General features: G+C 38.9%; 1 protein-coding gene across 7 annotated transcripts in view; it reads right to left on the minus strand.

The window, feature by feature from the left end:
* Positions 1 to 12,821, minus strand: part of VRK1 (VRK serine/threonine kinase 1) — a 110,658-nt gene that overhangs the window by 34,306 nt on the left and 63,531 nt on the right. For all 7 annotated transcript variants that reach the window (XM_019750667.2, XM_019750666.2, XM_019750664.2 and 4 more), the window contains 2 exons: positions 11,868 to 12,032; positions 6,347 to 6,402 (listed from right to left, as the gene is read on the minus strand). In XM_019750667.2, the coding sequence (XP_019606226.2) occupies positions 6,347 to 6,402; positions 11,868 to 12,027 (216 nt within the window). In that variant the 5' untranslated portion in view covers positions 12,028 to 12,032. The remainder of the gene's footprint in view (positions 1 to 6,346; positions 6,403 to 11,867; positions 12,033 to 12,821) is intronic.

Below are 12,821 nucleotides of genomic sequence, written 5' to 3' on the forward strand. Positions count from 1 at the left end.
CCTCAATTTTCGCCATAACCAGTGGCTCCGTCCTTAGCAGCAGTGGTAGCCACAGACACTTGTGCATGTTTAGAGCCTGTGGCCTGAGAACAGGCATTCAGCAGGAGTAAGAGATTCAGTGTAAGTAATGAAGAAAAAAATGGAAATTCAACAGAAGGAATTTTGGTACACTACCCTCCAAAAGCTAACTTTTAGAACAGCTCATTATTAATATGATTCAGGTTTGAAAGGGGTTTTCCTAAGACAAATCCTAGCTTATTACCCACCAGTATAAAATTCTGATTTATTCAGTTTCAACCTATGTCATATCAACTTTAATTTTCAAGCTTCCCTTCAGGCAATAATTTATTAAACTTATAATAATGAGAATCAACCTATATAAATCAGGCTATTATAATGAAAGCCCCACTACAATGAAGGCTCTCTGAGCTCATTTCATACTTCTGCAAATCCAGTAAGACTCCATTATAACAAAATAAAGGAGCTACTTCCTTGCCATTGCATTCTAGCCAAAGCTAGCTGTTTCTGTTAAAGAAACTACCTTAACTCATAACTAAAATTTTATTAACATATTTCAAATCTGAAATACTTTGCCAGCTCTATAATAGCCAAGATTTAGAAAAGAAATCAGGACTGACATTTTAACTAGAATATCACTAAACGTTTCTTTAAGACTTTTAAGTGTCAAAATGAAGATGACAACAGAAAAAAAAATTAAAATGTGATATATTTCAATGGCACCATCTAAAAGCAACTGGCTGCCATTTAAAAAGGAAGCTGTATAAAGTTTCTTCTTCCTACCAAAAAATTATGATATATGAGTTGAAAACTCAGGTCACTTCTCATAACATCAGTGAGGGAACTTAAACATCAGTCTGCAAACTTCTTTCCAGGGAACTTCAAAATACAGGTTTAATCCACTCATACTGGAAAGTGACCATGATGTAAAGAACTGTTAAGACACAAGATCCGAAAACTTGACCTCCACCTCCAGTTCTGCTATTAACTCACTGACAGAACTACAAAGGGTGAGTAACTGAAAGAACTATTATAAATTATTATAAAGTCTGTTAACAAGAAAATGCAAAGGAGAATGTTTTTCTCCTTGCATTATTGAACTTATTATTTCCAATTTACCATTTCCCCCTGCACATTTACTGGACTAAAATAAAATACTAATGCAGTCTCTCGGTTATCTAGAGACAGAGAGTACAAGTTTTCCATCTCTGGAGACCCAGCATGCACCACGACGCCAGGGCTGCTCCCGCAAGTCAATAAGGAGCAAGACCCTAAACAAAACCAGACACACTCATCTGGCAGAAGAGAGAATATATTTAGAATTTACCTAAACATCTATCTTGAATATGTATGTCTTCATTTCAAAGCCAACTGTAAAAAACCGTGTGGGTTAACTACTTGGAGCTCCTTGGTAGAGCAGCCATGCACATTAGCAGCAACCAAGACCTGTGACAAGTGTTCCACGAGAAGCCCAACCAGAAGCACGGGTACCTGCAGGTCCCTACTGAATAAAGGGCCCCAAACAAAGATAAACATGAGCATGCGTACATGGTTCCACTGAAAATAATTACAGAGCTCTGTGCGCCAGACCCTACCAGTGGTCTCAACCTCGATGCACAAAAGACTTCTCTGGGGAGCTTTACTAAAAATACCAGTGACCAGGCCGTGCATCCAGAGGGTCTGATTAGACTGTACAAGCGAAGCTGAGAATCACTGTTTGATATGCTACTACATTATTAAGTGTAATGTCACATTAAGAAGTAATTTGCCTTCGATTACTTCTTAACATTTGCTGAGGTTTTTTTACCTCTAAAAATAAAATACGTGCTCATTTTAGAAAATTTGGTAATAGTTTGACATATTTTCTTCACACACATTGCTATTAATATTTTATAAAATTACCTCTATACTATAGCTTTGTTATCTTGCTTTTTATTTAGTAATTAATTATGGAATTTCCCAAAAGAGGAGTACCTGTTCTTTGAAAACATGACTTTTAATAGGCCTCAATGTTTTAGATGGCAATAGTTCAGATGTTAATAGTAGACAGATCAGATACTCATTTTACGTTTCCATTTGATGAACCATTTCAACTTTTAATATTGTAAAGCTCGGAGAAGAAAAGAACTGCAGCACAGTAACGGACAGAGCTCTGGCATAGCATGTCACAAGTGAGGGCAAATCATGAACGGGCCTACTCTAAGAGGCATACACAAGAAATGGAAATGGGTGGTGTTAAGAAGTTAAAAGGTGGTGGGAATCATGGCTAAAAAGTCTTCAAAAAAACAAAACGGGCACTTAGAGTAGGCATGAAAGAAAAGCTTAAAACAAGGTTCTTATCATGAAATAACTTAAAATCTAGTTAGGGAGACAAAATAAACCCATAAAAAACTAAAAACAACTGATGGCATGAGAAGAGCATTAGCAAGTGAAATTGTAAAATAAATGGAAATAGAATGAGGGCTACAGGAGATTAAAGGAGTTCAGAAAAGACAGGTATCAGGAAGAAACAAGCCAAGAGTAGTCACTAAAGTCTCCCTTTGAGAGGAAAGAGAAAATCAGTAGTATTGTTTTGTTTATGGCATTCTTCCAGAATCACAGGCAAACTATGACATTGAAAATGTTACTGAAATATTAAATGCAAAAGAGAAATCAACTGAATATTTATCATCGTCCTAATTACAAAGAGAAGGAGTAATACAGGCTAATGGAAACAGAACTGAATTAGGAGACAGGAGAGGCAGAGTACTGGACTAGGCTTGATAACAAATGGCCTTAAACATAGAAATGTAAAGTAATTTGCTACCTTAAGCAGTTAGGAAATACTTGTTATTACACATTTTTTCCATAACTGTGAGTAAAAAAGGTAGTAAAAGTCAAGTTACATCGAGTCACAACTGAAATACTTAGAATTACCCATAATAAATACCATAATTCTGAAATAAAACACAAGGTAAAGAAGCTCAGGTTACATAGGAGAAAGAAGACACGGTTCCACACTAGCCTCACCGAAAGACAGGGCCCGGGCGCGCTTTCCTCCCAAGACCTGGAAACGACTGTGCAGATTAACCCACAGCGAAGCGGTCAGACGTGACCAAATTTTTTGAGCCTTGAGATTCTGAGAAGTCAAAAGGGGACTATCCCAAGAAGAAACTAATCTTACCAGTAGATTTCAATATTTGAATTTGTTGTATCAAAGACAAATGCAGATAGGGGCCGGCCCGGTGGCTCAGGTGGTTGGAGCTCCGTGCTCCTAACTCCGAAGGCTGCCGGTTCGATTCCCACATGGGCCAGTGGGCTCTCAACCACAAGGTTGCCAGTTCAATTCCACGAGTCCCGCAAGGGATGGTGGGCTGCGCCCCCTGCAACTAGCAATGGCAACTGGACCTGGAGCTGAGCTGCGCCCTCCACAACTAAGACTGAAGGGACAACAACTTGAAGCTGAACTAAGACTGAAAGGACAACAACCTGACTTGGAAAAAAGTCCTGGAAGTACACACTGTTCCCCAATAAAGTCCTGTTCCCCTTCCCCAATAAAAATCTTAAAAAAAAAAAAAAAAAAGACAAATGCAGATAATACTCTTTAAGTCCATGCAAATGACCCAATTTAATCAAAATAATTTTCGTTCCTCTGATTTAGCAACAAAATGATTATTTCAAAATGAATACTAGTCTTTCTCTAACGAGAAAGAAGAGAATTCCAGAATGAAAGGTCATGAAGAAAAGTGAAATGTCAGGGGAAACACACAAATGACACACACTTTAAAGTTACCGACTTTACTTCCACGACAAGCATGATGGAGTAACTGGGAACCAATTAGCCCTCCCACTGTAAACAAATATTAAAAGTGGACAAAATATAGGAAATTGCTATTTTCAAGCACTAGACAAAACAGGCAGTACAGAACAGTGACCTCTAAAAGCCAGGAAACTAGGGGAGCCCATGGCAGATAGCCCCAGCTTTCTTCATAGAGGCACTAGGAGTAAAAAGGAAGCGACGGAGGACACCGTGGGGGAAGAAATGGGGAGTTACATCGAGTCACAACTGAAATCACTGTTCCAACAGCCCTGACACCAAAACCAAACAAGGAGATTCGAAATGTTTTTAATTTAAAGATATTAGGCAAAAAATTAAAGACCAGTATCCCTCATGAACAAAGATGTAAAAATCCTTAACAAAGTATTAACACGTCAATTCCAGCATTATGTAAAAAGCATAATACACCATAACTAATTGGAGTATATGTTAAGCATACAAAGTTCATTCAACACTCAAAGATCAATCAATATAATTGCCATGTTAGTAGAATAAAGGAGAAAAATCCTATGATTCACTTCAACAGATGCAGGAAAAGCATTAAGAAAATAAATAGACAAACTACAGACTGGGAGAAAGTATTTACAAGACACATCTGAAAAGGGACTTCGATCCAGAACCTCTCTTACTATTCAATTATAAAAAACAAAACACCTTGTTATACTAAAAAAAAGTGAGGGGGTGGGGGGTGTCAAAAGACTGAGGAGGCCTCGCTCCACAAAGGAAAATGTATGACTGGCCAAAAAGCACAATGAAAAAGGGCTCAGAATAAGTCATCAGGTAACCTATAAACTAAAACTATGAGACACTACTACACTCCCAATGTCATGGCTAAATAAACCAACGGATCAACCAAGCAACCCGACAATTCCAAGTGTCAAACAGGAAGTGGCATGCCCTAACTCTCAGATATTACTGGTCCAAGTGTCAAGTGGCAGGACCACTCTGGAACTCGGCCTTGTACCTCCTTACAAATTTAAAGCTACACCTTACCCACAAACCACAATTCTACTTCTAGGTATTTACCCACAAGAAATAAAAAACGATATCCACAAAAACACTTATACAACAATGTTTATAGAAGCTTTATTCATAATAGACACACTGTGGAAACAATCCAAATGCCTATCAATAGGAAATGGAAAGCAAACAATAATATGTCCATAGATATAACCTACTGAGCAATAAGACTGAACAAGCAACTGATACAATATGAATGAAACTTTAAAACATCATGCTGAACATAAGAAGTCAGAGATGCAACAGTACATTACTGTACAATACCATTTGTCTGATGTTCTAGAACAGGAACAACGGAAAGCACAGCAACAAAACAAAAAAAACTCAGATAAGCAGTTGCCTCCAAGGATGCGGGAAGCAGGGCTATGACCAGAAAAGGACACAAGGAATCTTTTTGGGGTGATGGAAATGTTCTATATTTCAATAGGTGTGGCAGTTACAAGGGTGTATGCACTTGTCAAAAAAAGTATTCAAATTGTTTAATATCTACGTATTTCCTTGTAAAAAACTATGCCTGAATAAAAAACATGTTAAAAGCAATCACTAAAACAATTAGAGTCCAAAAGAGTTAACTCATAAGGAATCAAATATATTCCTTTTTGAAAAGAGAGTAAAATAAAACAAACCAAAACAAAAAACCTTGGGGTAATTCTAATTCGAGTTCTGTAGCCTTTACAGGAAAAAAAGAAAAAGGAAGGGTGGGAGACAAATGTGGTAATTCGCCAAAAAAACAGATCTTGTTACCTCTTCTATGTAACACAAACATGTCCTAACATGCATTAAAGAACTTTGAGAGAAGGAAGTTATAAATGTTGGTAAGCAAAAAAGTGTGTAATATACTGATAACAAAAAAAAGTAGTTAAAATATCTTTCAGTGCACCAATATATAAACTGACCTGGCTATTTAAGCATGCTTATGTCACATGGAATGTTGTCAACCTTAACTCATTACAAACTAATTTCACCATTAGTATAGCCAAAAGAAGTTTCAAAATGATCACAATTAAATAAATAATTTAATTTACTAAAATGGAAGGGGACGGGAAGAAAATTGGAAATAAACAAAAAGAAAAAATTGACCAAACAGAAGTTCAGAAGCCAATGCAAGATAAAATACAACAAAATTTCATTAAGGAAGTACAGTCTTACAGAATATAAATATGAAAAGCATATCATCTACTGTAAATATAGCTGAAATAAAAATGAAGTGAATAGCTTTATTCCACATCTGTAAACCTCTATGCTTTCAATCCTTTTTCCCCAAATACCACTGCCACTCTAATTCAAAAGACAGGACAGAGACTTTTTTAACTCAAATTATTTAAAACTATAAAGCTACTTTTGTATCTCATTAAATATTTATGGAACATTAAAAATGTAATACCTTATGGTTTAATTAACTCCAGTTATCAAAAAGGATATTTTACAAAATAAATACAGTACTACACTAAAGCAACAAAAAAGAAAAAATCAGTTCAAATATTTTCTTACCACTTTTACAACACAGGGTGCATCGCTGCCCACCGATTTTGAAGAATTCGTATCAGCTGTTTGAAAAAGTGACATATGTAATGTCAGAGCAAGAAGTAGCATCATCATAAATAGCCTGTTACTAATCTTTATTAATATTTAGGTCTGTATATCCATAACCCCTTAGAATAAATTTCAGTTCCCAAATAAGTGTTTCAGGATCTCATTACAGTGTATTTCATCAATTTTAAGACATTTTTTCGTATTTTAACAAGTCTGAAATTGGAATGCATCTTACAATGGCTAGTATCTTCACTATGATGATCAATTAAGTATAGAAAACTCCAAGTTAAAAATTTCTTTAATTCAAAAGTATGCATGGCCTTTGATATGCTAATGTATGTTGTGAATTCCCAAGAAGATGATAACTGATGCAATTTCTTAAATTGAACAAACAAGGGAATCCTTTTCAGTAGCAGCATCAGGAAGGTAAGCAAAGAAGGAGCTAAAAGTTCCCAAAAGCATTAGTTTCGGGGGCCAAAAAAATCTCATCTCGATTCAGGATAAGTGGCACCAGAACTCTAAACTGCCATCCAGAATAATTTTAATGTGGCTGCCATTTTGTTTCACATAAATAAAGAAGCGCAGTTGCCCTAGAATACTGAGTCAGAAATATAAGGCTGCCCATATTCATTAAACAAATATTTTTACCAACTACCTACTATATATGCCAGTTTCTAAGAAACTGACTTAGCAGTGAACAGGAAAAAGTAACCGCTACTCTTATTATGAAGCTAATGTTTCGGTGGCAGGGCATGGACAACAATTAAAATACAAACTATGGCTGATGGTGCTAAGTGTAATAGAGGAACAATTAAGCAAGAGAGGCAAGGAAGCAGTGCCGCAAGGCAGTAAGAGAAACCCCACTGACAGGGTGTCTTTGGAGCAGTGGGCTGAAGGCAGTGAGGGAGCAAGCCCTGTAAAATGTCCGAGGAAGAAAATTTCAGGCCAACCAGCACCAAGGCCCTGATGTGGGCGCCTTCGACAAGTTTGTGGAAAGCCAGGAGGCCAAAGTAGCTGGAGAAGAATTGAGTGGAGTGTAACAGGAGACAGAGCATAAAAGCACCTGCAAGCAAACACGATGAGCTTGACAGGTGACATAAAGCTGTTACTGCAGGATGAGATGGAGCGCCACCAGAAGGTCTGAAGAGGACTGGCAAGATCAGACTCTGATTTTTCCAGAATTCTTCAGGCTGCTTTGTGAAGAATGGAATGTAGAGGGTAAGGCAGGGAGATCAGTTAGGCCATTACAGTACTCTAGGGGGAGATGGTGGTGGCCTGAACCAGAGTGGGAGCAGACAAGGTGATGGATGAGTGATCAGACTGAACATACCCTGTTTCCCGAGAATAAGACCTAGCCGGACCATCAGCTCTAATGTATCTTTTGGAGCAAAAATTAATATAAGACCGGGTCTTACATGAGACCCGGTCTTATAGTAAAATAAGACCCAGTCTTATATTAATTTTTGCTCCAAAAGACGCATTAGAGCTGATTGTCCAGCTGTTCTGATTTTCGGGGAAACACAGTCTTTTCAAAGACGAGTCAACAGGAATTAATGAAGTTGATGAGGGGGTGGGGGCAGTAAGGATGACTCCAGGTTTTTGGCCTGAGTAACTGCTTCCTAAGATAAACTGCAGAAGGGGCTAGTGCTTCGAGGTGTCTAAAGTTTGAGATGTTTATTAAACATCCAAGTTCAGACGTTAAATAGGCAGTTGATATACAAGTCTTGAGGCTCAGAAGAGTGGTCCAAGTTGGAAAAAAACGAGAGTCACCAACCCAGGAATGTTGTTCATTTAAAACTCATGAAACTGGAAGAGATCCTCCAGGGAATGAGTGTAGAAAGAAAAGACAAAATCCTAGAACTGAGCCCTAGGGCATTCTCACATTAGAAGTTAAAGAGAAAAAGAGGGACAGGCAAAAGAAACCAAGAAACCACTAACCAGCTGGGAAGCAGCAGTATCGTGAAAAGGCTGCAACTGCAATACTTCAGACTAAAAAGGGACACCAAGTCATAAAAATGGCTGAAATAGGCAGGTGAAGAGTTCTGTGCTCCTCAAGGAAGAGCCAAGGATACTGGATCAGTAAGAAAGCACGGTCAGATTTTGTAAATACGCATTTAGTGTACATAACATCAAAATGAGGACAGTATCTCAGTAATATTGTACAATTCAAATGAGGAAAGGGGGGAGAGAAGCTCAAGAACTCAATCAAACAATGTGTACTGAACAATATGCCAGGCACTGGGCACACAGTAAGAAGAGCTGTCCCATCATCAAGAGGCCCATGTTTTTTCTGGCAGGAAGAAAAGTGATTTCAATGCAGCGTGCAAAGGATTATGGAAGGATTAACACAGGGGACCATAAACAAACAAGCAGACAGTACCTGCCCTAAATTCAGCTTTGGAAAACCAAAGCGAACTAAGTATCAGATACAAGGATCAAGAGACAGAAGGCAGAATTACAGCCAAAGCAGAGATTCTAAGGCGATAAAAGGGATGAAGGGAAATGTTACCTACAGACCAGACTATATAGAGGGTCTCGTATGCCATTCTCACACCATTGGCCCTTTATCCTAAAGGCAGCAGGGAGACATTAAGGAAATTTAAATGGAAGGTCACAGGATCTGGTTAGCAGGCTAGGTCACTCAAGCCCCAGTGTGAGCAATGGCACGCAAAAGGACAAGAATGAGCAGAGAAGATTCATCGCTAGAATGAGAATCCAAACAAGACATGAAAATGACCTGCACTGATAGTAACAAGGCAGTGGCAACAAAGGTGGAGAGAAATGAATGGGTCTGAAACGTCACACGGGTAACGCCCCAGGACTACATGAGGCACAAGGGACAGCAGTGAGGAGTACCCGAGAATGCCTTCCCAGTGTCTGGCCTTCCCAGAGGGCTGTCACTCATTCAGATAGTCCTCTCCTGATTCCAAGAGGATCCTGAGATGGAGGAGGAAGGCCTGAACTCTAGACATGCCTGTGGGACATCCTCGGGGAGGTCCCTGTGAGCCACCGGCTCTGGGCCTGGACGGGGAGATCACGCCCTAGGCTACAGACAGAAGAACGGAAATCAACAGTACAGAGACAGTCACAGAAGCCATGAGGCTGGATGAGATCAGCGAGAACACACAGAATGAAAAGTGAGCCAAAGAAGGAAAGCTGGAGAACACAGCAGGACCTGCGAAGATGGCAAGCACAGCCAGAGAGGAAGGAGGAAAACCAGAGGTGAAGGTACACTGTCATGAAGACGATGGAAGCCATTTTTATGAGAGGGAAAGATAAACAGTAGCAAATGCCGCAGAAAACATCCAAAGAAAACTCAAAAGCAATCTGTTTAGTTCATGGGCAGAAATTGCTGATGACCGTGAATATATGGCTGTCTTGGTGTATCAGCAGGCAGAGAGAGAAACTGGAGGAAGCAATATTGAAGCAAATCCCTTCTCCAGATTATCAATACAGTTTTACAGAAGCAAAGGTTTGTCACAGAAATCTTTCATTTTAGCATTTTCATTAAATGCTAAAAACAACTTGCTATGAGATGGCACTTTCTGATCATAAATACAAATAAAACAGTTACACAAAGCAAGGTCCAAATTTGCCAAAGGTTGCAACAGCAAAGTAACAAATGTGAAGAACCTACTTGTTTAAAGACATGTTCCCATTCCTAAAACAGGATGTCCTAATTCACACACTCTGCAGTAGAGACAGTTTATGTAATCTACCATCTCTAAATTTCAAGGCCAAAAAACATACACCTGGCTTACATAGCTAGTAACCTTTCGTGGTTTATGAGCATTTTCACCTTAAGTCAGAGACAGCCTCTGAATGGGTTCTCTGAACAAAACTAAAGAATCCACACCTATTTCCCAAAGACAAGTGCCACTGACCTAGAGGAACCATATTTATGAAACACAGTAAAGCAGTGGCTTTCAAGCTGTGTTTCATCAACAGCTATGATTTCATGTTTCCAGAGACTGTGTCTCACCAACTGTAGCCCATGGGTCCTGGAAGGGGTTGAGTGAGACCCCTCCAGAGTCAGAGCAGCTGCTCTTCTATCTATGTCAGCGGGTCTCAAACTGGAGAGTCAGAATCACCTGGAGGACCTACCTGTCCAATCACAAAACTGGGCTCTGTCCCTACAGTTTCTGATTGGCTGGTCTGGGTTAGGACCTGAGAATTTGCAGTTCAAAGAAGTTTCCACATGACGCTAATCTACACTATTAGTATTCTGAGAAAGACGTTGCTTGTAAGAGAAAAAGGGTTTGTGGGGACAGAGCCAAGAGTGCAGTTTCCAGGTTCTCGGCCTCACATGGAAAGGTGCTGGCTCAGGTAGTAAATGGCCATCAGCTGTGATTGGATGGCCATCAGCTGTGGCTAGTTGGCCGTCAGCTGTAACCAGTGAGCCATTGGCCACTAATATAACTGCCGTGGCTACACTAGCAAAAACTGGGGGCTAGCAAGAAGATGATGGCTGAGCTAGCAAGCGCAGATTGCAGTTAGCACGGCAGATTGCAGCTAGCAAGTGAGGTGGGTTGGCAGAAAAGCAGACAGCAGGTCGCACGTCGCGTGACTCCAGCCTCCAGTGAGACTGCGGTGGTGTGACTCCCCTACCTATGGCTCTGTGGGTGTTCCTTTTTGGCCTAGCCGCATCCTGCATTCTTATGTGGGGAACAAGAGCTGAGACCCCGCAGGCCGCCCCGTGTGACAGGGTTCCTCTACTAAACATAAAATTTTGCAAACCTCCATGGCAAAAGTTAAATAAGTAATGAACTAAATGAATCGAGATTAGAGGTGGGGTAAGAACGCAGAATGGAAAACTTAGAGAGGATTATCAAAAGCAAAAATGAATTGTGTTGCATCACTATAATATTCTGGTGAAGCAGACAGAATAAGAGCAATCACATAAAATATTTTGAAATCAATAATTTAATTAACCTACAGAATCTCAGGGCTCCCCAATGAGTCCCCCAAAATTTCAGGGCAAATATGCTAATAGCATATTAAATCAGACCTACTAGGCAGTTTCTAGGTCATTCTCCTAATTCTACTACAGTGACTGTAAGGGTGGTCTAGAAGGAAAAATAAATCCACAACTACTAAAGATCTGAAACTCTCCAAGTTAAACCAAAACAGAGGGAGTAAATCATAATTGGGCAGAGGTAGGGAAAGAAAGATTTACATGGCTTTTTTTGGATCTCAAACAACATTAAGATGATAAAGAATACCTTAAAAATCTAAAGCACAGCACTCGCTAATGACAATATTACAGATATCTTACCCTCTTTTTCTACTGTGATTAAATCAATCATCATCTTTTCCACTCCTATGTCAGAGATGCATTTTTGCCTAACCACACAATATTAAGTTGACTGTACATTATTAGGAACAGCCTGTAAAAGCTCATAATTGAGAAACTATTTTTACTTTAAAAAGCACATAAATCTTTGGATTGACAATTAACTGGAAGCAGTCATCCACTTACCAAGGTATATACAACCAAAGCCACCTTGGCCAATGGGTGATCCTAGTTTCCATTCCTTTTTTGACAAGTCGGTGATTATCTCCCCAGCTGCAAACTGTTCTGCAAGACGTCTTTTTGCAGGGCCCTGCCTTGCAGCTTGAGCTGCTTTAACACGAGGCATTTTCACTATAAAACAAAGCAACAATCAGAATTATAATCCTAGAAGTGTTCAAAACATTTTTCACTAAGAAAAGTTTCTGTGCAACACAGATGCTGTTCAAATTCCTACTTATTCTAAAACTTAAAAGGATGTGTGATCTAATTTATAATCCTACTTGATTATCTTTTCATTTTGAAGAGGAAACAATAAATAAAAAGATATATGCAATTACTTTCAAAAAACACTAGGGGTGTCAAAAAAATGTATACAAGTGGACACTTTGGTCAATGTTGCTTGAGCAATAGTTCGCTGTAATCAGAAGCGTCTGGACGCTGATGGCAACCACTTTGAGCACCTCTTGTAAATGCAGAAATCAAACGTTGACTTGTGTTCATCTTTTGTTATCAGTATATATTGAGTATTACAATTTTAATACAGTTTTCCTTTCTTAAAATGTGTATGTATTTTTTTGGCACCCTATGTATTTAGTTTTAAGTTCCAGTGGTATAATATCTATGACTGAAAATCTACTTAACAACAAAACAGAATTGCTCTATAAAGTTGACAGGGAAAATTGCATCTATTTAGAACGCACATTTTATCATATATCAAGATCAACACTGATGTGATAAGAACACAGTACAGAGACTGAAAACACAAGACAATTAACACAACAGGAAAGGGAACAATTTTCTGAACTGAAAAGAAAAAATTGTGAAGCTACAAAATGAATGGTCACAGCAAATACATAAATCAACTCAGGATGACCAACACTAAGACATAGCCTACTAAAATTACTAAATTTAATAGTAAAA

This window comes from Rhinolophus sinicus, linkage group LG03, assembly GCF_036562045.2.
Source record: "Rhinolophus sinicus isolate RSC01 linkage group LG03, ASM3656204v1, whole genome shotgun sequence".
NCBI lineage: Eukaryota > Metazoa > Chordata > Mammalia > Chiroptera > Rhinolophidae > Rhinolophus > Rhinolophus sinicus.